This window comes from Corvus hawaiiensis, chromosome 2 (genome assembly GCF_020740725.1).
Source record: "Corvus hawaiiensis isolate bCorHaw1 chromosome 2, bCorHaw1.pri.cur, whole genome shotgun sequence".
NCBI lineage: Eukaryota > Metazoa > Chordata > Aves > Passeriformes > Corvidae > Corvus > Corvus hawaiiensis.
Window position 1 is genome coordinate 104,385,741 of NC_063214.1, and position 26,100 is coordinate 104,411,840.

At 40.1% G+C, this 26,100-nt stretch overlaps 1 protein-coding gene across 7 annotated transcripts in view; it reads left to right on the forward strand.

The window, feature by feature from the left end:
* Positions 1-26,100, forward strand: part of FRMPD4 (FERM and PDZ domain containing 4) — a 344,070-nt gene that overhangs the window by 295,422 nt on the left and 22,548 nt on the right. For all 7 annotated transcript variants that reach the window (XM_048286157.1, XM_048329244.1, XM_048329235.1 and 4 more), the window contains one exon: positions 17,380-17,425. In XM_048286157.1, coding sequence (XP_048142114.1) covers positions 17,380-17,425 — 46 coding nt within the window. The remainder of the gene's footprint in view (positions 1-17,379; positions 17,426-26,100) is intronic.

Consider the following 26,100-nt stretch of genomic DNA (forward strand, 5'->3'; position numbering starts at 1 on the left):
AAGTTTGACAAAGGTGTTTTGAAAGTGACAGTAAAGGTGTTGCTTTGCCGTCTGTTGTGCTTTTATGCATAATTTTCCTGGGAACTATGGAGGAATGTTCATCCTTCAGCAACATGACACTGATGCAAAGCCTGCCGAAGATGATGGTAGTCTTTTGGTGGATTTCAGTGGGGTTTGGATCAGACGGTTTCATGATTACCCCATGGACTGCTTGTAGTAGTTCTAGTTCCTAATTTTAAAATACAGCTGACAAATGGTGGAATAACATGCTTTAATAAAATATTTCCCTATTTGATCTAGGGTAATTCAAGGGGTGGCTTGGTGACCTGCCATTCCCAGTGATAACCCATTCTAGCCTCTGCTGGTCCCTTTCCCATCACTCCCCCTAATTCTCTCCTTTCACTTTCCCATCACTCTCCCTTCTTTGGAACTCTGTGCCTAGTAAGGCACTGATTGGATTTTTTCAGAAAACACTACATGAAAATTAGATATTTCAAGTAGACCAGACCCATTTTTAAGGTAATGCTATATATTGCAAAACAAAACCATAGAGGAGAGAGACACTGGAGGAATCTTTAGAGCATGAGATTTTATGATGATAGAAATGGCAACAAATTACAGTTATAAATAAATCATAGAATGGCCTGGGTTGGAAGGGACCTCAAAGATCATCCAGTTACAACCTCCCTGCCATGGACAGGGACATCTTTCCACTCGACCAGGTTGCTCAGAGCTCCATCCAACCTGGCCTTGAACACTTCCAGGGGTGGAGCGCCTACAGCTTTCTTGGGCACCCTGTTCCAGTGATTCACCACCCTCACAGTAAAGAATTTCTTCCTAATATCTAGTCTAAACCTGCTCTCTTTCAGTTCGAAGCCACTGCCCCTTGTCCTATCACTACATGCCTTGTAAGCAGTCTCTCTCCATCTTTTTTGTAGGCTCCCTTCAGGTCCTGGGAGGCCACAATCAGGTCACACCAAAGCCTTCTCTTCTCCAGGCTGAACAATCCCAACTGTCTCAGCCTTTCCCCATAGGAGACGTGCTCCCTCCCTCTGGTCATCTTAGTGGCCTCTTCTGGACTTGCTCTAACAGATAGACGTCCTTTTATGCTTGGGATCCCAGAGCTGGATGCAGCTCTCCATGAGAACAGAGGAGCAGAATCCCCTCCCTTGCCCTGCTGCCCACACTGCTTTTGATGCAGCCCAGGACACATTTGGCTTTGTGGGCTACAAGTCCACGTTTCCAGGTCATGTCCAGCCTCTCATCCACAGCTCCCATGTCCTTCTCAGCAGGGCTGCCCTTGATCTGTTCATTCCCCAGCCTGTAAATGAAAACATATAGAGGTTTAAAATGTTTGTGGTTGTTCTGTGCCTCAGTACAGTGGTCTGTATACTGTCTTTCCTATCATTTTGTCACTGCATCACTGTATGTTTGAAGCAATTTCACATCAGCATCTCTGGGGCAGGGTGCAGAACCTCATGGGCTGCAGTGGAGAGTTATCATAGTTTGCAGTAATACCCTTCCACATCACTTGCTAGCTACAGCAGAAGAAAAAGAGTGGATTGTTTTATGTAGGAGCTGAAAAAAAAGGCAAGTTCTTTCTCTATGTTTCTTTCATGAGTCCAAATTAGGTACTTTGTTATGAGTTATGGTATTCAGGTGAATGAATGAATGTCCCAGTGCTGTTTAAGTGGAGGAGCACAGTCCTGGTTGACTGCAGAAAGCATAAAATCATGAGCTCAGAAACACCAAAAATGTAAGAACAGAAGATAGAAGTTTATCATAGCTGGCATCATGGCTTTGAAGTCACAGTAGGCTTTGATACACCATTATTTAATGCATGAGTTTGACAGCACTGAGATAAAGCTTCTGATATAAATCAGTGCATCTTCTTTTCCCTGAGGCTGTTTTACTATGAAAAGAGGTTAGAGGGGGAGAAAAGGGTGATCATGCCTTTGCTGCATCCCTTCATCTTTAGTCTTCATCCTCTTCCTCACAAGTGTTATGTGCAGTTTGACCATTTATCTGATGGATTGTAATAAGTAACTTTATCTGCATCATCACTACCATCTTCTCTGTAAAAATGGGAAAGTTTTTGAAATCAAATTTCATTGTCTTTCATCTTTCTGTTTTTACTGTCCTTAAGTTAGTTGGTTTAATTTTCCAGATGTCAGTAGAGTGTTAGCAATGAAAATACAAAGCAGGCTGAATCAGAAACGCCTCTCTGTTTCAAATTCTGACCTATTAAAATAAAACTTGGGTAAGTGAAACAAAATATTTGGTTAATTGATAACACCCTTCTTTACAGCACATATTGTAATGTGGTTTGTGGTGAACTAATTTTCTTTCCTGAACTAAGCATGTTGTGCAGAGAAAGTTCATTCTATTCAGACCTTACATTCCATATAACAAATACCTCAGTGGTGATTGCTGAAAAAATCTGATGAGTAGCAAATGTCAACAAAAAATGTCAGTACTGTCTGTACTGGGTAACCTCTGAATGTGAGCATTATCACAAGCTTTTATGAAAAAGTTAATCACTTGGAAGGGGAAAACAACCATTTAGAAACCACCAAGCCAAAACAGATCTGAAGTCCTTTATTGCTACATGTTGTATTTGATAGACCTGGTTCCAGTTTTTTCAGAGAAAGGTCAGAGAGACCACACAGTGACTGGTGTACAGAATACTTTTTCTTGAGGAAGATCTGTTTCTACAACCCTTTTAATTAGAAAAAGCTTAAGCACTTTTTTCTCCTCCCTTCATTTTTACTGCACTTTCCCTAACAGTCCTGAATTTTCCTTAAAAAGCAGCACAGTAAGAACCTAGAGGTTCTCTAAGTTCTTCCCTTCAATCTTCCTGTCATTGGCTGCACACATAATCAAAGACCTCCTTAATGAATATATATAATATGGATTTTTCAAGTGGAAACCACAGACTTATTGTTGTCTTTCCATTTCCCTAGGAATGGAATGACTGTGTGTGGATCTTACCCTTATTTTGCAAAGGGAAAGGACTCTTGTTTTTCCCGAGTAGTATTATTTTACAAATTACTTCTTAATAATTGGTAGACGGACAGGCAGTAAATGATATCTGAAGCAACTGGAGTATTTCCCAGCCTAGGACATAGGAAGAAAAGACTGCAGCTTGGAGAGGAGTCGTCCCTTCTGCCCGTGCTTCCCACAGCGAGCTCCGGGAGGCAGCTGAGGCAGCGTGCCACTGCTTTCATCGGCTCTTCAAGAGCCAGTCCTTTGGGAGTGAGATACAAAGAGTGGCATGTCTAAGGTCAGTGTCACACAGCTGTAGGGATCCATAAGCATCTCCAGTGGCTGGCTTTGAGTAACCAATGACTTTGTTGTGCAAGCTGATGCAATGCACACAGCCTTTGGGACACCTGGAGTTTTTGCCCATGGATAGAACAGAAAGAGGTCTTTAGGCTTCTGGTCACGGAAGGCACTGCTTCCATGTACAAGGTGGCAGCAGCAGCACTGTGAGGGAAATACAAAGTCACCACCACATGTTCCAGAACACTGAGGTGTGTCAGGCTCACTGAATAGGTTAATGATATTGGCAACAGCAGCATGCAGAACAGCAAAGCAAAAGTCAGATATTTGGTCTCAATGAATGGATGAATCAAAGAATTAGGAGTGTGAATTGTTTATAATTGCCTTTAAAAATGTGAATAGTACATCATTCAAATGGTGAGTTTACCAGTTTTGAAAAGCAAAGATCCCCTTCACAGGTGACCTTCCTGAAACTTTCCTTTTGGAATTCAGATCTTTAGAAGAGCCACACAGAAGGTATGAACTTTGAACAATTCTTGAGAAGCTGCAGCTGGAGAGAGGGTAGAGGGAGGAAAATAAACAAAATAAATCCTCTCAAACTTCTCTGATCTCCCTTCTCCACTTTTCATTTTAGTGATTAGCTTTGAGAGTCTGATTCTATAAGCATGCTTCTCTCCCCTACCTCTTTTCTTTTTATACTTTTGTGGCTGTTGATCCTTTCTAGATGAACAGCTTTTGTCCTGAAGTTATCTTTTAGTTAGGATAGGACAGAATTAGGGAATGAAAAGTATATTGAAAATAAAAAAAACCAACCAAACAAAAATTTTAAAAAGGATTTGCAAGGTTTAAAAGATTTTTAGTAGTTGGATTATTTTCTGTAGAAACACAGATTAGTAAGTTCGAACTATTTTTCATTATTTTTATTCTTCTGTTGCAGTGTGTGACATAAGGAATTAGTGAAATGCATGTGGGCAGTTTGTTGTCTAATTAGGGTTGCAGGTGATACAAATGCATCATCAGTGTCCTGTGACCTCTCTGTTTAGATATAATTCTTGCTCTCATCCTCTTTTTGCTGACTTAAAGGCCAAAATTATGCCTGAGGATGGATTCATGACTGTTCTCCTCACATACATGTATGCAAAAAACTACTGACCTGTAGATGTGAAGAACCTGCCAGCCAATACTCATAATCTGGCACTTTGCATTAGCAGTAAATGTAATTTAAAAATAATGATTTAATTTACTTTTTTAAAATTACATTTGCTGTCTAATTAGACTCAAAAAAATTACTATGTGACTACATAATGAAGAATACTATGTCCATTGGAACACAGAGATACAGTGATTTTCATCAGACTCAATTTTGACAAGTCTGTTTTTAACCTTGTGGTTTGACATATAGCTTCTAAAGAACATATATTGTTGCATGCTAAATCTGCTGCTGTGTCCCCTTTGAGAACTAGATTTTAATGCATGCCCTTGGAACAAGGAATTTATTCTTTTATAGATAGATTGTTGTCAGTGTGTACAAGCAGAGCAGATTTTTGAAGTGCCTTTTTTTGTGCTTATCTCATGATTGCAGCTGAAGTGAGGGATATTTGTGATGCCTAAAGTTCATGAACTAACTTTAAATGAAAGTCCTCAACATACTATGGATGAAACAGAAGTACAAGCTGTTCAAGAGGAGAATGGGATGTTCATCCAAGAGAAGAAGTCTGCAGACCCCAAAGGTTGTTCTTTATAGGAGTTATTCTGTAGGAAGGACAGCTTCATATTGCATATTTCTCAAACTTGGCGAAGTTGTTTACATGGCTAATACAGGATACATTTTTATGCAGCATACCGTGAGTTTGCTCAGACTACAAGAGCAAGTCCTGCATCATCCAAAGCCCAGGTAGCTGAGTCAAGGTGCCTAAAACCATGTGTGCAGCCCTCAGAGCCTGTTGTTCTGTTTGTGTGTATGACAGGCCAGGGTAATTTCTGAACAATAAAATTTCTCTCACACCTGATTGAAAATTCACCTCTATGAGTTCCAGCTGTTTAAAACCAGGCCTTTAGCCCGAACTAGCTGCCTATAGCAAGAGGATGGGAGAAGCTATTTGCAGCTGTCCCTTTGATCCAGAAAGCATCTAGAGAAGTGCTTTGAGCTGTGGTACCTCATGCCCAGAGACAGCTCGAGGTGAATCTTCTGTTTGGATGGGTGCGGGAGGTGGCTGGTCATGCTGGCTGGACCGACAGAGTCCCTCGGTTGCAATCTCTCACCTCGGCTCATTTGCAACTCACAGGTGAATGCGTCTGTGCTCCATCCTAGAGACGTGCCGGCAGCGAGTGCAGCCCGTGCTGACAGGGGAGCAGGTTACTGAGAGCCCAGGGGAGATGGTTATTGAGAGGTTGATTCAGAGCATCAGACAGAGGCAGCAGCAGCGGTGTGCCCGTGCCCCTTCCCCACCGTGGCTTATGTTTAGAGAGGGCATGCATAAGACGAATCACTTTACTGTTTTGTGTCAAATAATTGCTTGATTCGGCAGAGCAGCGATGCCGGGAGCGGAGGCTGTGGCACTCCCGGGCAGAGGCAGTGCCAGGGCAGGGCTGCTTTGTCCCCAGCCCGCCGGTCAGAGCCCCAGCGCAGGGCGGTGGCTCGGGCACTGCTGCCGGCTGCAGCAGCGGCTCTGGCTCGCGGAGCAGCGCCCTGTCAGCCACAGGGAGCGGAAGGCTCGCTGAGCAAATACAGGTACACCAAATAAATTATTTATGAAATACCTATAACATCAATTTATCAAGTCCCATCAAGTCAGTCCCTTCTTCATTTTCCCCTATACCAGTATGCATCTTCCCTCCTACCACCTTCTGGCCGCAGCTATGTGGTGAATTATGAATTCACCTCCCCCGTGAACAGCTTCCCTCCTCCCCCTTACTGTTTTCCTGAAGAGCAGAGAGTTGTTTTACTGTCCTTCCCCTCAGTCCTGATTGCTACCTGCAGCTCCTAAGGAGCGGGAGAGGACAGGGATAAACTGGTTGATTTTCACCTTTGCTCCTTTTTTTTTGGTGCAAAGGCGCAGAGCGTGGCGACACTGCAAAGGCGGTGGGCTGGGGCCGGCCGGGACGTGTGTGAACCGTGTCCCCAAACGAACTTGAATCTGCCTGGTGCGGGTACTGAAACATCGGCTTGGCTCGGCAAACGTGGGCGTTTTTATAACTGATACTGGAGAGACTGGCATCGTATTTTTACTGCTGGTGTTACCCATCTAGACTAGAGCTCACATCTCTGTGTCCGACTGCACTGCAATTATGTCTTCATTTTCTGTGTGGATAGAAGAATGCAACCACTCAGCATTTTATGCTTGGTTTGCGTCTGCAGGGCAATTTTCTTCACCCCTTTTCAAACATTCATTCCCCCCTATAATTTACAATATATTTGCTGTATCAAGGAAGAATTTCTGCTTAAGTATAATTTAAATTTTATCTCAAGGACCACATTTATGAGCAGCATACATTTGCTTTGTAACTTTTCAGTGAGACTCATACTAGCGATTCTTTGTCCCAAGAAAAATGTAAAAAAATTATGTGATTCTAGTGATACATAAAAAGGAAAAAAATAAAGGGTATGACAGCATAAATGCATTTTTAAGTTAACCAGCATAAATATTTAGATGTAATAAATGACAGTAAATAATATGATTTTGAAAGATCAGACTGAGCTTTAAAGAGAATAGATTTTTAAAGTCATATCTTACTGATTTTAGCACAACAAATAAATTTTTCCTTTAAATAAATTTTTAGAAAAGGGGATGAACTTTTGAATTTGAAACATTCTGGATATATGGCATATATTTGTGGCAGAACTTTTTGATAACTAATGCAATTTAACAGGAGCAAGTAAGCAGTTAATTGTCTAGCAGAAGTTCTGTCTCAATTTCTTCTCCTATCAGTCTACTCCTTTAATAATTAAATAACGTATGAGGATACAAATATAGCCAAAGAGTTGGGACTGCTGTCTGAATTACTGTGCTGTGTGCATGGTAGCTTGAGAAGAGTAGTCCCTTTGGGTGCTCATCCGAATCATTATAAAATCACATTTGCCATTACTTATACCATTCCAGTAGCACATGGATATGTCTTTGGCATCTGACCAATCAATTTGCTATTCCAGATGCAGTAAGCAAAAATCATTCTGCATTAGTCTCTGCAACTCAGTATCCATCAATTGTCTAACCTTGCAGATATAATGATAATTACAGTAACACTAGTAATAAAACCCACAAAGCTCAAGACGCTGACTGCTGAAACTTTTCTTAATGAGGAATTGAATGAATCTTGTTTTGTTCAAACACTGACTTATTAAAACCATTTCCAGAAATCTGTAATTATTTAAAACATAATTCTAGCATTGTGTTCCATAACAAAGGATAGAGATGCTCTTAGATTGCATCACACAGCTTGGTCTCAAAAAAGCAGATAAGACTGAAAAGCAGAAGTAATAGTATTCAGACATCTGAAAGAAAAATACCATCACTTTGAATGAATGTGGTTTTTTTAAGAAACAATGATAAAGACAATAATATTGAACTGAGAACAGTGTATAATATAGTGCTTGAAAATACAGTATGCTTCAGAGTTCAAGAGCTTTATCTTATTTCCAAATGCATCTTCCTCTTCTTAATTTCTTTTTCTTTATTGGCTGAATTACTTAGAGCTAAGATAACGCTGTGAAGGACTTCCGACACAAAATAGCCCTAAGTGAATGTTATGCATTATTAATAAAAACTCAGATAACTCTCTAAAACAAGATGATCCTAAAGCATTTAACATTTAATCAGCAAAATTTATCTCATGTTCTGCTTTTTGAAAAGCATTAAGGGAAAGAAAAAAATTTAATAGCTGCAGGAATGAAGGATGTGTGTGAACGCCTGACCTTTCATTACTACATACACAATGCCCAAATGTGAAAATGAAAATGCCAGTGCTGTACAGATTATGAATAGCAGCTGTAATGGTTTCTAATGCTTCAGTACAAATGAAAATGAAGCTTTGATCATAAACCATTATGGTTAATTTGTCACATAGTAAAAATATCGGTAAGGTTTTCTCATCTTTAGTGATCTTTTGTCCTCTTTAACATGGAACTCCCATAAATCTCTTCTGCAATTGTATAGATACCGACATTGCTCCTCTACAGTTTCTGACATCTTCAACTATCTTTTCTTTTAGTTTCTTTTTTCCAGTTTGAGTATAACTCTAGAGTATGTGATTTCCTTGTTTCTCAGCAAGGAACAACAAGTTATACTAGTGTTTATTTTAATTCATTGCTTTAATTATTTATTCAAGGTGTTTGGCGTTAGATAATGCATTTTATTGAATAATTGTTTTTATTGATCTCTTAACTGCCATCGTATCTAGAATATACTATACAAAACTAAACAAAATTCTGTGTCAGCATATATGGTAGATCTTCTCTGTCCAAAGTATGTCCACCTATGACAAAAATCAGAGTAGGGGAGAAACTGTTGGGAGAGTAGAAGTGCTAACAAAGCAATAGTTGCATTATATTAATATCAGTATATCAATTGCCTAAGTTTTGTCCAGACTAGGCTGGCAAACAAGAGCTCTGCTAGAGGCAGGGTTTCATTGTGGAAGACAGCAGTGTCACTTTTCCTGCACCAAAAGATGCTGTGAGCATCCCAGCAAGTGGACTTTCCTTCAAATCCATAAGCAGTCACTCTCCAGTCCAGCTTTGGATTGATGGTTTGTGACAGCAGAGCTGCACGTTGCTCGTTCAATCATCAGTGCAGTTTTAACCTGGGCACAAAATTACACTTCTGCAAAAATAGCCCTTAGATGTGCCATGAGTTTTTGTTGACTTCTGGGCTAAATTTAAGGTGCTCTACCACTTAAAATGAAGAGAAGTAGGCCAGCACAAGTTAACTCAGAACTTTCTCTTCTCATGGAGCATGAGATGTCTGCTGCATCCAGTCTAGAGAAAAAAATTACTGAGTAAAGTAATGATTGTTGCTTTCTAACATAATGTCAGCAAAAGCAGAAATTAAAAATAAGCCATCAGAAGACAGAATTTCTTTTCTAAATGAAAATTTATTCAGCGTCTCTGTAAAAGAAAGAAGAGGAAACCAACAAGGCTTTGTTATGTGAATATTAGAATTACATTTACTCCCTGAAACATCCTTTTCAATTGCTAGATCATATTGTTAATCTCTGTGGTACACTGAGACAAATGAACGGAATAAAATCAATTTCCAGGGTTTGAAAAGTTGCCTTGTAATATCCTTCAGTTTTTAACCTTCTTTTTTTATTTCGTTTCCACTACTGAAATAAAAATTCGAGGGACTATGTGACTGTGTCAAGGAGTCTAAAAAAGTGCTGTAAATTCAGTAGAGCATAGAAAGTTTCTTTTATTCTAATTCAAATTATGTAGAGGAACATAAGAGGCCTGTACAGAGAAGTACTTGAGATGTTGTATTTATTTTCTTTCTCTCTCCCAAGTAAGTGAATTCTGAATTCAGTTTGACCACCCATATATGTTTACAAAAATTTTGAAGTTATTTTAGAAAACAGAAGGGTGTTGTTCTTACATTTGGCAATGTTTAAATTAAACTTTATATGAACATGTATGCTACCATAGCAAAATTATGATGTCTCCATTTTTGAAGGCTGATCATAAGAAATGACGAAGTAATTGCAATGCATTTCATAACAATTTCTAGGTCTCTGGTGGCTGCCTCAGAGAATTGGCTCATGCCACTGCTTCAAAGCATAGTCTGTCATCATTGGGTTGAAATTTTTGGAATGGTTAGAATTTTCCAGGTTGTGGATTTTTTTCTGCAACCTTGGTGTTTTGTTACAGTCCAGGTTCCTGGATGTCCTCAATAAGAATGTCAGTGCAGAGGACGAGTGAACCCAAACTGACTGCATGGGTTTAACGTACCTGAGCATTGTGGGCAGTGGGCAGCTGTTGTGTGGCTGCCAGGTCTGTGCGTGGACAGCTGCAGAATGGGAGAACAGAACTGCACTTATCTCACTTAGAAGCTGTCTGAAAGGACTTGCACAAAACACCCATGGAAATGCCATTTAAAAATCATTGCAGTCTGATGGAAACAGCAGAGTCTGACAAATACACATAAGAAATTTTCAGGAGAATACAACTGATCTTTCCATGGTGAGACCAACCTCTTCTGTAAATATTTTACTTTGCTAGTATTGTATTAAAGCTCCATAGAACTATTTCTGAAGATGTGTCATCAATAGACATCTTGGGGCTGGCTCATATTCATTTTCTTCATTAGACTTTGAAAACTAACGTTTCCTCAGAGCTTTTGAGACTTCGGCAGTTAATGATAGAAAAACTAGCACTGGAGCGTTGGCCTGGATGAGTGACCTGAGAGACCAATATTATCTCATTTTGTCTGCCTTTGATCCTTTAAAACTAATGTGTAGAAAGTCTAATTAGAAGAGGACAGCTGAACAATTAATTAATAGGGGAATAAGCATTAAGTTTTTCTTCTTGGCTGTGTGACATCTTCATGCAGCGTGAAGTAATTGACATGGTGATTGTGTTGGCAGTGGCATGCCAACAGTTGGACTTGGTGAAAGTCTCAGTCCATCAGATACACACACAGGCTCATCCGGGTCTTGGTTGGTTTTTTATACGCTGACCAAAATGAGCAAATACTGCTTCTGCTGGATCAGACAACTCCAGTGTTAGTAACTCCCAATATGTTCTCTGTTTGTCTTGAAGTTTAACTCCAAGGGTACTCAGGGATTGAGGGAGGCCATCATAAATCTGGGTAAGTAGGAAAATGGTTGTCTAAGGAAGGCATCTCTGTCAATGTCAAGTTTTCTGCATATCACCAATACTTAGAGGTGCACTCAAGAATCAATTGAAGGCCAGTGTAGTAAGGAGCAGGTAACACTGCTCAGCAGTTAGACAGCAGTGTAACACTGCTGCTGGTATTCGTGTAGTCTTGCTAAGGCACTCTTGTACAGTACACACAGGTATTTACTGTTTGACCAACATTTTGATAACTCAGTTACAAAGTTTTAACAGCCTTAAGATTGAAAATACGAGCAACTAGAAAACTTGGAGTATTTGTGAGAGGAGGGTTTATTTTGACAAGAGGTAAATATAGTCATCATACAGCACTGAAATTCAAGATCAACAACTTTATAGGGCTCCCCTTGCCACAGTGCTAATACAGGAGGAAACTGTGTGAATTTGGTACATGTGAAAGCTTGACAGATGAACAGCCTTAAAGAACAGGAGGCTTTTTTATTCTCAAAGCCTTTATTGCAGAGGTATCTGAGATGGCATCTCCTGTATGAAAGCCCACCAGTGTGCCACAGCCCTGATCTGAAGGGACCGCTTCAGTCGGAGGAAGCGAGCGTAATTCAGCCTGCAGACACATTCACTCCTTGACCCCTTACGGAGATTGCCAACAAGGGTTCCAATTAGTGCCAGCAGCAGACTGTGACAATTTTAAAGATTGACTTTCACACCATGCCAGACCTCTAAAATAAAGAACATTTATACAAAACACAATTTGCTTTGACAGTAATTTTCAGTGTGCTATTACTGAAGTTATTTATGTTTGAATCTGAGCATCTTTTTCGCTCAGCTGATTCTGCTGCTGTTTGATCCTGCAGTGTTGTAATAATCCCATCCTTATGTGTTTTATACTTTATGTGGTAGTGGTTGTTTCAAGCATCAATTACTTACACAGTTTTTAGGGTTCAGACATTCAATCAGGAATCTTGCAAAATTCCCAAGTTCTTGTGCAGATTGCTTCTGCTGTTGCAAGCCCTCACATATTTGATGGCAGACTTAAATTTTAATGACTTTGTGAAGCAGCAGTCTATGCAAATTAAACTGTAGGGTTCAGGAGTTCACAAGTTGAAGTTGCTTGGATGCCAAGAGTATTGCATTGACAGCTAGGCTAAGGACAGGCAATATCATTAACATCAGCAGCCACAGCTTTCCAAGTGTAATTGTGATGTCTCTGCCTTCTGATACCAGGGATTACAATGCACCATCCTGATCTCCAAAAATAAGACCTGAACACCATGATCTTTGTGTTCTGTGCTCTGTCATCTCCAGAAAATGGTATCCAGCTGATGCTCATCTCTTAAGTTGTTCTTCATATATCTGAAGCCAAATCTTGGCACCTTGGCCTCATATCCTCATCTTCTGTAACTATATTTCATGCACTGTTACCTGTCCTCCCTAAACTGGGACCCCAGACCTCACCTCTGTGGTGATGTACCTTATTTCATGAGCCTCCTGCTATGCTTCTTGCCTGCTGTGTTCCTGCAACTGTCCTCTGAGATGGAGCTGGGGATGTACTGCCATGTGAGGTATACCCTGCCTTGCCTGTGTGGTGTGATGGCAGGAATGCCCATCTCTCGCTGTGTATGGGATCTTCAGAGAGAATTCCCAGATGTCAGCTGAACAGGCAGAGACTGAAATCCCGTTACCACTCTTCCAGCAGTTGGTTCTGCCAGGTATTGGCAACCTCTTGAGAAAGCATAATTTTCTGTGTTCCCTTAAAATTTTTTTTGGAAAATATCCTCTTCCTAGGCTTGGAGAGCTCTCATGCTTTACCTGCTGCTAAAACAGTGATTATCTATGGGTAGATGTAATTAAAAGACCAAAAGGGATCTGCCCAGAGTAGCATGGCTTCCAGCTTGGTGTAATCTTTTGTACTTGTCAATTAGAGTCATGGAACCATTGCCTGTAGTTTATGTGCTGCAGGGTTACCTTTGGAAATGGAAAGGGAAGAGCCCCACATACCATGGCTCTTGCTGGAGGAATTGTCTGGTGCAGAGGGCTTTTAGCTTGAGTGTTTGTGTTTGCACAGCACTGCTTCTCTTGTGACAAAAACAGCCCTGGGGAAAGGCACGCCCTTCTTAAAGCCTTTATCCCTGGATCCCTCCACATTGTTTCACAGGTGTCCATGAATACTGAGTTTGTTTGATAGTTTATCAAGGTTCCCCATGTCAACTCAGGCAGGTTGGCGTCATTACAGGACCTCAAGACTCACTCTGTGTGTGTGCTGTGTGATAACAGCTGAGAATAAGGAAACCCTTAAATTGGGTCTACTCTGTCCCACCAAGGTCCTTCCAGAAGATGTCTCCAGCCCTGGAAATAAATCTGCCTGGATCTATGGGATCTCTTCCACAGGAACTGTTGCTCATGATAAAAGCCTGGGGAAGTGAAATTTGTAGCTTCCCTAGGTGAAGATAAATACTGTAAAACAGGTTTTATGTAAAAATGTATATACAGCTCAAATAAAAATGATCCTTAGTTGGAACTAAATTATTTTAAGGTCCCTTCCAACCCAAACCTTTCTCTGATTCTGTGATTCATTCTATGAAATAATTAAAAATGCACTACAATAGAGTGATTTTGCAAACTCTTTGCTCATTAATAGTGTGTTAATATTCATAATATTGAAAGACATCCAACCATTGAATGATTTTTCTCTAGCCTAGACAATAGAATTTGAAGATAATTTCTACTTTCCTTAGCTTTGAATAGGGCATTTGAGGTAACCTCTTACATTTTGTGGTTAGCTTCTGACCCATTGATTTCCATTTCCTTCAAAAACTTAGTGTAAACATGCTGCAGATCATGGCATCAAACTCCACAATTGTGGAATTCAGACCTTTCTTATCAGTAGTGAGACCCAAATTGAAACAGATGATTTTAAAATAGCTGAGAAAAAGTCTTTCAAAACAAGAGTTTCAGAATTTAATGTTCATTGCAAATGAAACAGCCAAGTTATGGTTAGAAGATTTTTTCTGAATTGCGTTCCGTGAAAATGGTATTATTTATTATAGCTTTAACTAATTTTTTATTTGTTCATCTTCAGTGGGAAAGAAACAAAGTATACCTCTAGTATGTAAAATTGCTAAAAGCTTTAAAATTCGCATAAACAATTTTTCATTCTTCCTTCTTAAGAGCAATGTATGTACTTTTCCTACTTATATGCTATGTTTGCTGTAGGATGCATATGAATAACAGACCCACTTATTCTATTTGGCTCCCCCAAGTCCCTCATCTGCCTTTCCCCTTCCTCTCTTCCAGCTAGCAAGAAGCAGAAGAGAGGCAGTGATTTCCAGCTTCAAGGTCACAGAAGCTGGCATTGTAGCTGAATGTTAATGCCTCATGTAGCTCAAGATGCCTGATACTTAGTAATGCCACTTTAACCTTTATAATAGACATAATTTGATTCTCAAACCATCTATATTCTCTCCTTGTTGCAGCTTAAGTAGCTGTGAGGAGTAGTGAGAACAGACAAATATAATCACCCCACAGGACACGGAGAAGGACAGAGAGATGAATCACAAGTTCCGATCAGAGTTTTTCAGATTTTAGCCTTGTTACCACTATTTGATTCTAATGTCAGGAAATGAAAGAAACATAAAGATATTTTGTTGTGATGTTGGTGTTAGCTGGTCAGATGGCAGAGCGCTCAAAAAGTCAGCAGCTTGTTTTCTAAGCTGGTATTGCAGATGTTTGGCCTTGAGTGACTCTAAAAGAGCACAGAAATAATTAGGTAGTTGTTAAATGAGTATGAAAGGTAATAAAATAACTGTAATAGATGCTTTTTTTTTTTTAATTTAGTCACATTTTAGATGAAGAAAGACATTTCAGGGTTAAACTAAGACTGCAATTAGTTTTCTTTTTAGCCTTTGCCACTATGTTTCAGGTATTGTTTAAAAGAAGTAGCTCACGTTTCAGTGTGATGATGTACCTTGTTTCTGTAAACATAACTGTCTGTATGTTCTACTGTCATGCACGGACATCCATTTGTCCACATACATTTAAGCTACAACTCACCGAGATCGCACGGTCAGTGATTCCATTGTTTTTCCATTCTCATGACATATACAATACATGGTATAATTGAGAGTCTCCAGTGCTGTGCAAGGTTTATTATATAGATTTATAGGATATGCCAGTCATACCGGAAGTAAAAAAGATGAGCTGTCCTGCGGAGTTCTGTCATCATTAGTTGAGAAAGATTTAAAACAAGCAGTGGAGTCATGACTGAGTACTGCAGATCAAAAAAGCTGATGATTAAATACTTCTTTTGTAACTGTGCTGTGTTTTGTATGTAGCACAAGTTTTATAGGAGGTGTTTACTCTAATGGTGAGGGATTTGTGTGTAGTGCTTGACACCAGCTTTTTGAATGTTAACATGCTTGTGTCCAGATACTCCAAAGGGCCTTATTATAGCCTCAAATGTTGAATATATGATGCAGAGTCTAGCATCCTTCCAATGCAAGCGTTTATCCTGTAAGAAAGTCTTGTCCACGAAATATATCTTTCGACCTTTTGGTTTAAAAAAAAGCACTTGCTAATCTAGGATGAATCTTGCCTGGCCTGACACCTGGACAGGTTTAATCCAAGAATAATGAAGAGCCAAAAAACATTTTCAGGAGAATCTGATTTTCGTTTTTAAAGACAACTGTCTAACGTAGCTGGACTGCAGGAGGCAGTGGTGGTGGTAATCATACACAGCATGAGAAACATAAAGTAGCGGGTTGAAAGTAGTTGAAAAGGTCACTTGGGCATGGTGCAGTTATCCCAGGGCTGCAGTTTGTCCCAAACCAACAACTGTGAGCTTTTCTGTCTACTTGTAGGCCTAGGTTAATACAGCAGTCACAACTGGATAGATAGCACAAAGATGCTGTGAAATTCTTGAAATAAATTACATTTCTTAACATGGATTTGTAGATTCCCAAAAAAATGTGGTAATGGTACAAATATCTAATAAGAGAAGTAAAAATTGAAGCTCTAACTAATTTTTCTTTAGTTAACTGATATTAGGTCAGACTTTGCCCTTACATGACTGATGACTTTGATAAAAGTCGAATTTGTTATCCCTGTTGGCATTCAGTGGTATGTTGACTTCATCAAGTAGGGGCTGGCTTTCCAGACCAGTTTTCTGCCTTCAGTTTCTCCTCCTTTTTTTTTTTGCCTTTTGGCTTTTTATTTGCATATGTGTGACTATGCCTATAAGGTGACCCTGTATAAGACCAATACAGTATGATTTTTTTAGTTAGTTCTGCTTAACAGGTCAAGCATACAAAATCAATTCCATGTCAATTTAGCCATGTAGTAAGTCACGTAAATAAATAATTTGTGTTTGAAATTAGTAAAACCAAGAGAAATTTAATTCCATTTCAACCAAATGCAACTGACCTCTTCTTAGCTAGTATCACCCACTGCAACTATCTGATCAACACATAATACAAGAGATACTGACTATGATTGGCTTTTCTTCCTTCTTCTTCACTTAATCTTTACTTTTCCCCAGTTATCCACCAGCCCCAACTACCCACCAAGAGTAAAAATATATGTATCATTTGACTAGACCACTTGGTCACATCAAGATTCCTAATAATTTCTTCTCTTTATCCTATAAATTGGTTGTGGATTTTTAGAGCTGTTCAGATGTTTTCCATTTACTAGTTTAATCCTAAAGAAGAGCTGTTTAAATGGAAAGAAAAACCTTTCCTTAGCAATACTGTAAAAATTTAAAAATTCTAGTGGGGGAATTCACCAAAGCTTAGTCTTTTTCCACCCATTTAAAAAGGTGAGCTAGAAAAGAAATGGTGGCTAAATTTTGTTCTCATTTTTGCTTTGAAGAAAACACTGCTGTCTTCAAATATATTTGGCTTGAAGTGTACAAGAGCTAGATGGTATAAAAAGTGACTTGCATTTGTAAAGTAGGTAAAAGAAATTCACAGACTACAGATGCTGAACTAATACGATTAATCAAAGGTTATTTCATTCTTGCTAGAGACAATCATTATTGCAGCATGCAGGTTTCTCTGATGAAGCAAAAAGTTTGTAGCATAAAGTGCAAAGTTAGGCCAATTTGTTAGATTGGAAAAAACTTCTTTCTTAATATCTATTGTTATTTTGACATATTATTAATCTCTGTACTGCTCTGCTATGTCATTGTAATAAACATTTTGCCATATTACTGCAGTTTTCTCCATTAAAAAGAAAAGCTGGTTATCTGTAGTCAGTAAAAGTATGACTTTTTACTTGATTTTACTTTTTTTTTCTTTTTATAGAAGCTGCAAAGAATCGATCCTCCTTACTGTTGTTCAACCTTACCCTGTAAGTATTGTCAGTGTTTTCTGAATTAGTTTCCTAGCAACATAGCAGCTTCTTTTTCTGCCCATATTCTGTTTGTGTCCCTACCTTATCTGTGCAATAAAAGTAAGTAAGTGCAATAAGAGCTGTGCCTATTAAAGGTGCTGTTTAAGATGGCGTTACTGTGTCCTGAACTCAAAGGCTACATTAGTAAGCTAAAAAATAACAGTGTCTTTAAACTCATACCAGGAAGAATGACAGAGCAGAATGCTGGGTTCTGCTTTGATTTCTTGTTTGTTGCAGCTTCTGGGTTTTTCTTGATTCTGCCTTGGTCCCACAGAGTTACACTGCTGTAGCAAACCAGCTGTACCTTATCTAAGGGAGGGCTCTGTCTGCGTCTCTGGCTTGTGGAGGTGAGGGGAGAGCAGAGACAGACAGGCAACTGTGTGAGGTTGCCTTGAAGGCACTGGGAGAAACTGCAGCCCACTTCAGAGCTGGTTGATGCGACATGCCTTTGCAACTCAGTGGTTTATGGGAGTTTGTGACAGGTTCATGATGTGTCAGCTCAAACCCATCTCCCATGAAAAAAGGGGCGAAGCCAAGCCAGGGGAGGAAGCTCATCTGTCCATGCACAGCCATGTGTACATTGTGGGCTACTGAGGGGCCTCAGCCATGCATCAGGAGTAATTCAGATTCAGCAGGTCCATTTGGCTCCCTGCTGTCTAGCTTGATACACAGCAGTTTTCATTATCAAGGGATAATTGCACCCTTTTCACGCAAGAATAAGAGATGAGGTGGATTTGACACAAAGACTTGAAAACAAGTTTATCTGATGAAGCTGCCAAAATGTACATCTTGCAAATGCAACTTGGCCAGTGCTGTGTGTCTTTGTACTAGTCATTAGCATTTCTGGTTAGTTTTGAGGTGGCCACGCATTTCCTTGTCCTGCACCCTTTCTAGAAGCCAGTCTGCACTGCACCCAATTTGTGGGGGAAAAGCATGCATTCCACAGCAAAAACAGGCAGGGGCTGCCACCCTGCAGTAACACGACTGTCAGGAAGGTGATCTGGGATCAGGTCAATATCAGTCACCTTAAATGAAAACGCAGGCCTGGTCTGACTAAATAAAAAAAGCTTTAAAACTTGCTGCTTTAGGTCACAGTGGTTTAGGTCACAGTGAATATGTATAATACGGGGGAAAAGAAATCCCCAGCCACTTTTCTTTTTTATGCAAGTTTCATCCATTGACAGACTTAATTCTTGTCTATAAATGTCAGGTGAAGAAAGGGCATTTGCTTTAGTGCAGCTTTGTGTAGTCCTTAAAAGTGGACAACAAAGTGTAGCACTACATCTGGGAGGTGCTGTGACCTGTTATACTGCTGGTCTGAGGGCAAGCCTGTATGCACTGAACATAAGGGAAGCTGAAACCCAAATAAATTGTGCACTCTATGTTCCATGGAAGAGCTTACAGCACAGGTACTCCTCCAGCCTTTAACCTGGAAAAGAAAGAAAGTCATGACCTGGTATCTTTACCAGGGGCAAGTCCTGCCTGACCACTGTAGTGGCTTTCTATGATGCAGTGACTGCATCAGTGGACAAGGGAAGGGCTACAGATATCTTTTATCAGGGCTTCTGTAAGGCGTTTGACACAGTCCTCCACAACATCCTTCTCTCTAAATTGGAGAGACGGATTTTTGGGTGCACTGTTAGGTGCATGAAGATTTGTTGGATGTGCACATCCAGAGGGTTGTGGTCAACATCTAAGATGTTGTCCCGTTGGACATCAGTGACAAATGGTGTCCATCAGGGGTCTGTAATGGGACCAGTATTATTTAATATCTTCATCAGTGACATAGACAAAGGGATCAGGTGCATCCTCAGCAGATTTGTAAGTGACACCAAGCCAGGTGGGATGGTTGACACACCTGAAGGACAAGAGGGACTTGGACAGCCTCAAGAAATGAGCCCATGGGAATCTCCTGAGGTTTAACATGACCAAGTGTAAGGTGTCGCATGTGGGTCAAGGCAATCTCTGGTATCAATACAAGCTGGGGGATGAACAGATCAAGAGCAGCTCTGCCCAGAAGTACTAGGGGGTGCTGGTGGGTGAGAGGCTGAACATGAGCCAGTAACATGCACTTGCAGCCCAGAAAGCCAAACATGTCCAGGGCTGCATCAATAGCAGTGTGACCAGCAGGATGAGGGGGGTGATTCTGCCCTTTTATTCCGCTCTCATGAGACCCCACCTGGAACATTGCATTCAGCTTTGGGATCCCCAGCACAGGAAGGACATTGACCTGTTAGAGCAAGTCCAGAGGAGACCACTAAGATGATCAGAGGGATGGAGCACCTCTCCTACGGGGAAAGGCTGAGAGAATTGGGATTGTTCAGCCTGGAGAAGAGAGGGCTTCAGGGTGACCTGATTGCAGCCTTCCAGGACCTGAAGGCAGCCAACAACAGAGTTGGAGAGAGACTACTTACAAGGCATGTAGTGACAGGACAAGGGGCAGTGGCTTCGAACTGAGAGTAAGTTAAGATTAGATATCAGGAAGAAATTTTTTACTGTGAGGGAGGTGAGGCACTGGAACAAGGTGCCCAGAGAAGTTGCAGATGCCCCATCCCTGGAAGTGTTCAAGGCCAGGTTGGATGGAATTCTGAGCAACCTTGTCTAGTAGAAGGGGTCCCTGTCCATGGCAGAGGTCTTGGAACTAGGTGATCTTTGAGGTCTCTTTAATTCTGTCAGTCTGTGATTCACAGCTATTTGTTCAAGCTAAGGATGGCACTGAAACACATTTCTGTCAGCTGTTTGGACTGATGTGCCGATTTTGTACATGAATTTGTATTGCCCCACTCTGGTATGTCTGTCAGAGTCCCCTGGTTCTACCTCAGCAGACAAAGCACTTGTGTTTTTGGGGGTCATGGACATTTAAGCTCATGTAGGCATGAAGATCATCTCCCCAACAATGTGCACAGAGCAGTTAGAAGATGAGATTGATGTATGCATGTTGGTGCTAGCTTTAATTGGCCCATTTTTACCCCCAAGTTGGGATGCTTAGTGAAATGAACTGGTGCAGAGGGCCTTGACTGCAGGACTGTTGCATGCGGCAGATCTTGTCTGTGCAATATATTTGTATCTCCCTACCTGTCCAGACCAGGGTCTTACTGATTCATAGCATCCTTCCATTACCATTTCCAAGTTTTTCTGCAGTGGAAACAAGGGTGTCTGTAGGGATGTGGAGTAGATGCCAGTGTGTGCAGCCAAGTTTTGGCCCTGGAGTGGTGCAAGACCCCTCAGTCTATGCAAACCTTGGGCTGCAGTTGGCCTTGGTACTCCTGAGTCACTTTGAACATCTGGTCCATGCTGGCCCTCACAGTGCCACAACATTGCTGTCAGTAGTGCCTGAACTTCGGCATCTCTTTCAGCCTTGCAAGCCCTGGGTGTTGCTGCACTCCAGCTGTGTGCCTGTCCTGGTCTTCTGTGCAGGGGATCCTCTGACAAACACTGTTTGCCTTAGTGTTTGGGAACAATATGGATCTCTTCAAAAATTATCATGCACATGTATTTTCCCTATTCCTTTAATTTTGCCTCCTCCATGTTTTCTTTTACTATTTTGCCAATTAAACAGGAATGATGAAGTAGAAACCAGACAAAAGAAAATAAGAGCTTTTAAATAAAGACTGAATTTCTTCCCCATTCTTGGCAGAAATACATCTCTACAAACATTTCATCGATCTCTTTTCTTGATGGTGATTTTCCTTCTACCATTGCATGAAAAATATCTGCCAAGATGGATTACAAGAGTGCTATTTCTTAATTGGTTTTATTTGCGCTATTTAGAGTGTGTTTTGATTTTACATTTAAGTAACCATCCTTTATGATTGCAGGTGAAAGTAGACATAATCTAGATTTATAGTACTCTGTAGTTCACTTAGTACTCTTTGAAAGCTTTTGCAGATCCTTTTTGCTTAAATGTATTCAGTTTTGTTTAATGCTTAAACAAATTAAAACACATTAAAATTTCATTTTAATTATGACCAGGCCAAAGCATTAGGCTATCTTTTTCTTTCCATCAATCTGCAAATCTCTGCTAGGGGTTCTTTTCACCAGTGCTCATAAGGAGGTCACTGAGCAGCTCAAGCAGTTGAAGCAGTTCAGAGTTTTGATTTCTGGAAGTATGGCATTTGATTATAATTTCTGACTGTTTTATTCTGTAAATAAACTATCATTCTGATTGTTGCCTTACTAAGTTTTAAGCATTACTTAAATCAAATAACTTGCCTGTTTGATATTCTTTCAGATTTTATGTGCAGAGATCATTTGATAGGTTGCTTTCCTGATTAATCTCTTAAATTCCTTGGGTGAAGTCCAGGCCCAGCTGAGATCTAGTGCATTAAATTTTGCAACGGGAAAAAGATAGGATCTTCTGTTTTGAAAGAGATGCTTCTTACTATAACATGATTATACTTCTGAGACACAACAGTTGCAGAAAAACTACAATAAATAACATTTATGGATCATAATGATTGTGGCAACAATCTTATTGAGAGTCTGTGGCACTAATGATCAGAATGTGACTACCATCTAAAAATGGTAAAATATAAGTAATACAAATAATAAAATACAATTGTCTATGATAGATTGCCAACTTTTTAGGAGAGAACCCAGAACTGACCACTATTGCAGCAATTAAATTTGTGCCAAGAGTTTAACAAAGAAATACTCCTGATGATGGTCTGTCAGTGCCATGTGGTTATCACAAATTACTGTGTGGTAAAACTTCTCTGCATTATTTCTTCCACATCCCTACTTGCTCTTCTACAATGCTCTTGTGAGCCAGTGTAGTTGTTTCAGCCTTGTTCACAGCTACGAATTACAATATTTAGTTTGCCTTTGGGCATTATGTCCTGTTCCACTTAGTAAATTTGATTCTTCCTCTTACCTTTTATTTGCTTGTTAAATTTTGGCACTTGAAATTGGTGTTAGGGGTGAACCAAAAAGTCAACACATTCGTTGAATTCATGCAATTTTTTCTTTATTTTCTAGCAAACTTAATGTTTTGTATTAAACTAATGACTATTTTAAAGTAACAAGCTTAAAATTTATTGCATAGATACACTCTGTGGCTATTTCAAAACTACAATATTTCTGTAGTTTTAAATGAAGTATTTCTGATGCTTACTGTCACAGAACAGGTTTTCTTTTCACCTTGTGACTGTCCTATACTGCTGTCATTTTATTCTTTTATGATAGCTCAGTACTACACAGTGCTCTTCTAGCTACTAAATCCTTCTTTTTCTTGAACTCGAGTAAAGGTTTTGTTGTTGCAGCACCTCTACTGGCAACAGCACTCAAAGGGGCTTTTTCAGGAAATAAAAACCACTTCCTTTGCAATCTCCCCCAAATTATAGTTTACCTGCAAAAGTTCACGAAGCACTAGACATTTTTATTTTCATCAAGAAAGTTTCCCTCAAAATGTAGGATATTATTTCTAAGATCTATCAAATAATGACCCACTCTAATGCTGCTGACAAATACAGGATCTAATTTTGAGAAGTCTAGAAAATGAGAAGGTAACATTTTCCAGAAAGCCTTCTCTGCAATCTTTTGTGTTTTGACCCTGCTGATGGGATGCCCATTGACTGCAGTTGCTATAAGCAGGGTTCAAAGTAGGGTCTAGATCTCTGTGCAGTGCTTCATTTTTCTTGTTAGCAGTTTCTCCAGGTAGTGTTGAAATGATCAGCTGATTTTTTTCCTTTGAATTCTGTGTAAACAAGTAAAAGTTATTTAAAATGCTGATAAATTTGAGGTTTTAATAGGAAATAGGGCTTAGGTCACACAGAGTAAAGTTTGGGGTGTTTTGAGTTATTTTGACTCCTTGTTAAAATATGTGCCCTCATTTTGCAGAAGCCACTAATTAAGCCCTTTTTTATCTGTGACAATGCAAATACTTTACTTGCAGTGATAGATGTTCTGCATTAGTGTAAACACCTCCTGCTTAAGGTCATTAACTGAGGATAATGGCGTCCATTTGGCTAAAACAGAGCATCAGAAATAAATGAACCTGGCACTATGAGAATCATTAAGTGATAGCATTCTTCTACAAACCTAAAGACATTAAAATAGAATAGAGCTGCACATCATCTTGCAGAGGCTTTGTTAGTCAAGCGAGTTCTGACAATCAAACCCAACTGTTTTCCTAGGTATTTGCACATCCTTTGGAAACACTTCTATTCCCAAGGAGAAAATATCAAGTGTCAAGTTGATGCAGAGGTAGAAACAATGACATTGCGCAATTAAATGCAAAAGCTGTGCTATTACTCAAACCTTTAAACAGCAGAGAATATTCTCCCAAATACCTGGCCCAGCTGTTTCATTTTCTTATACCCATGGTTTATAGTTTGGAGCTTTTTGGAGAACAATCTGCTCCAGGCTCACCCAGAGTGCCTGGCAAAGGGCCAGAGTCCTTCCCATGTCACCACAGCAAAAGTGGAAATGGAAGGAAGCCTCATGTTTTACGGTAGACCACATGTCCTCCCCTGGCTGTGCAATGTGTACGTTAAACCCCACATCCCAGAGGGGTCTCAGGAATTCACATATGTTCAGATCTTTAGTTGTCCTGAACTCTCCCACTGCATTTTTTCAGTAACATAATTTAAGTGTTTATGCTTCCCGCAAGTGACTTTTGAGGTTGTAGAGAGGAAAAGAAAGAGGTTGTAGAGAGCGACAGGGACACATAATGGTTTGCCAGATTTGTTGTATGGGAATAACCTTGCCAGAATCCAGAAAAAATTTGGCAGTCTGCCTGTTAAGAGAGGCCAGACTGGTGACTCATCTGTAATAAGAGCAAACAACAGTACAGAGCTTCTTTCAGCAAGAATAGTGAAAGCCACTCTTTTCCCTGTGTTCTTGCAAGGGAAAGCTAGTAGCCTAATCCTGCAGCTGTGCTGCCCTGTGGCAGTGGAATCAACAGTTTGCAGTCTATTTCTTGGGTGCCAAATAGACAATTCTCCTTACTACAGAGGGGAATACATGGAGAGGAGGAAAACTGGAGAAGGCATCTCTAGAGTTGTTGTATTAATCATGGCACTATTTTATACTGTGTCTTTCTAGGAATTCATCTCCAGAGTACAACATGTAAGCTGCTTCAGCATCTCCGTGTTGTCCCCTCTTGCTGTAGAAGTCAACAGGGTCCCCTGTCCTGAGACACTTTTTTTTTTTTTTTTTTTAACTTCCTCTCTTTTTTGGTGGTTGTTTCAAAAGTTCTGGGGACCTTCCACTTTTTTCAACACTGACTCCAGAATCTGGGCTTGGTTTGTTCATGGGGTTTAAATTTCTGTTATTTACAAGTATTGATTATTGTGTGGTCATCTGTGCTAGAGAGGTAAAAAAGAATGAACTATGAAAGTGAAGAAGCATTTATTTTTATTTCTTGATTCTATTTTGTGCCTCAGGAATTACTGGATGTCTCTGATACTTCCTGGGAGAATGTGGCAGTGTTTCCTTGTTCACTGGTTGATACTGAGCCTATGGTACCATGTTTTCAATGTGATAATAAATTAGAGTCATGCAGAAATGAGCTAGAGATTTCTTCCTGCTAGTTACTATAAACAAGGCTTCTGCATCACAAGAAAATAACTTTTAAAGCAGTTTCAGCAGAGATCAGAGACAGAAACAGAGGAGCATGTAGCCTTGGACCACTCTATAACTCCTGCAGATTGTTAGTTGAGTCAAAATTTGAGTGATTGCAACAAGACTTCCCATGTTTACAGGGACAGCTGTCATGCCACATTGATCATCACGACTTGTGCCTATGCTTATTTCTCACAGGCAAACCAACATGACTTAAGACTTTATTCAAAACTAGTAAGGCCACTTCTCAGGACTTAGACTAAGATTCTGAAAATCTTAATTCATATTTTCCTGGAAAAAATGGACCAAAACCTGGCCCAAAAGAGCCCAGTGTCTTTCAGCCAAAGCGAGAAAGTCTTCCATTGACCCCTATCATGGTTATGAAGTGAGGCAATGCCAGAAGCACTGTGTTTGTAACTGACCTGTGAATAAACCACCCTTGCTTCTGCTGCTGAAATGGAAATCTCATTGACTGTGAATATTTAATTTGTTACTAAAAAGGAGTTGTTATTCAAGCTTCTCAAGTGAGGAGATTTTTTTTCTCAGGGGCTGAAAACTTGATCGCAGGTGAACCCATTGCATAAGGTAGTAGGTAAAAGTCAAGTAGGTCCCAGAAGAAAATTTGGAACGCGTCTACATTTCTAATTCATGAAGCCCTACAACATATCTGACCTATTGAAGGCATGCCTTGCACAGGGTGTGTTTAAGGGATACCTTTAGGGGAAGTCTGCTGGCCTGCAGGTGCCTCTTGGTGGTTTTCACCTGTGTTTTGAAGAGGGCAAATACAGTGAGATGCCACTGCATTTGGAGACCTCCCAGACACGTTTTTGGCAAAAGCAGTGTGTATGTCTATCCAGTAGATCACAGATTATGCAAAGATTTTCCATTCAGTCTGTGAAGGAAGGGTCACTGGTAGGTCACTGCTCAGTGTCCATTCATGCAGACAAGGTTGGGTGACAGCAGTCATTGTGGGAGCACTACAGGAATTTGTGTGTATGCCTAGAACCCTTCTCATCGCTCCAGTCTAACAGTGGGATAATTTTCAGTATGTTCAGTATGCATTGGTGTTT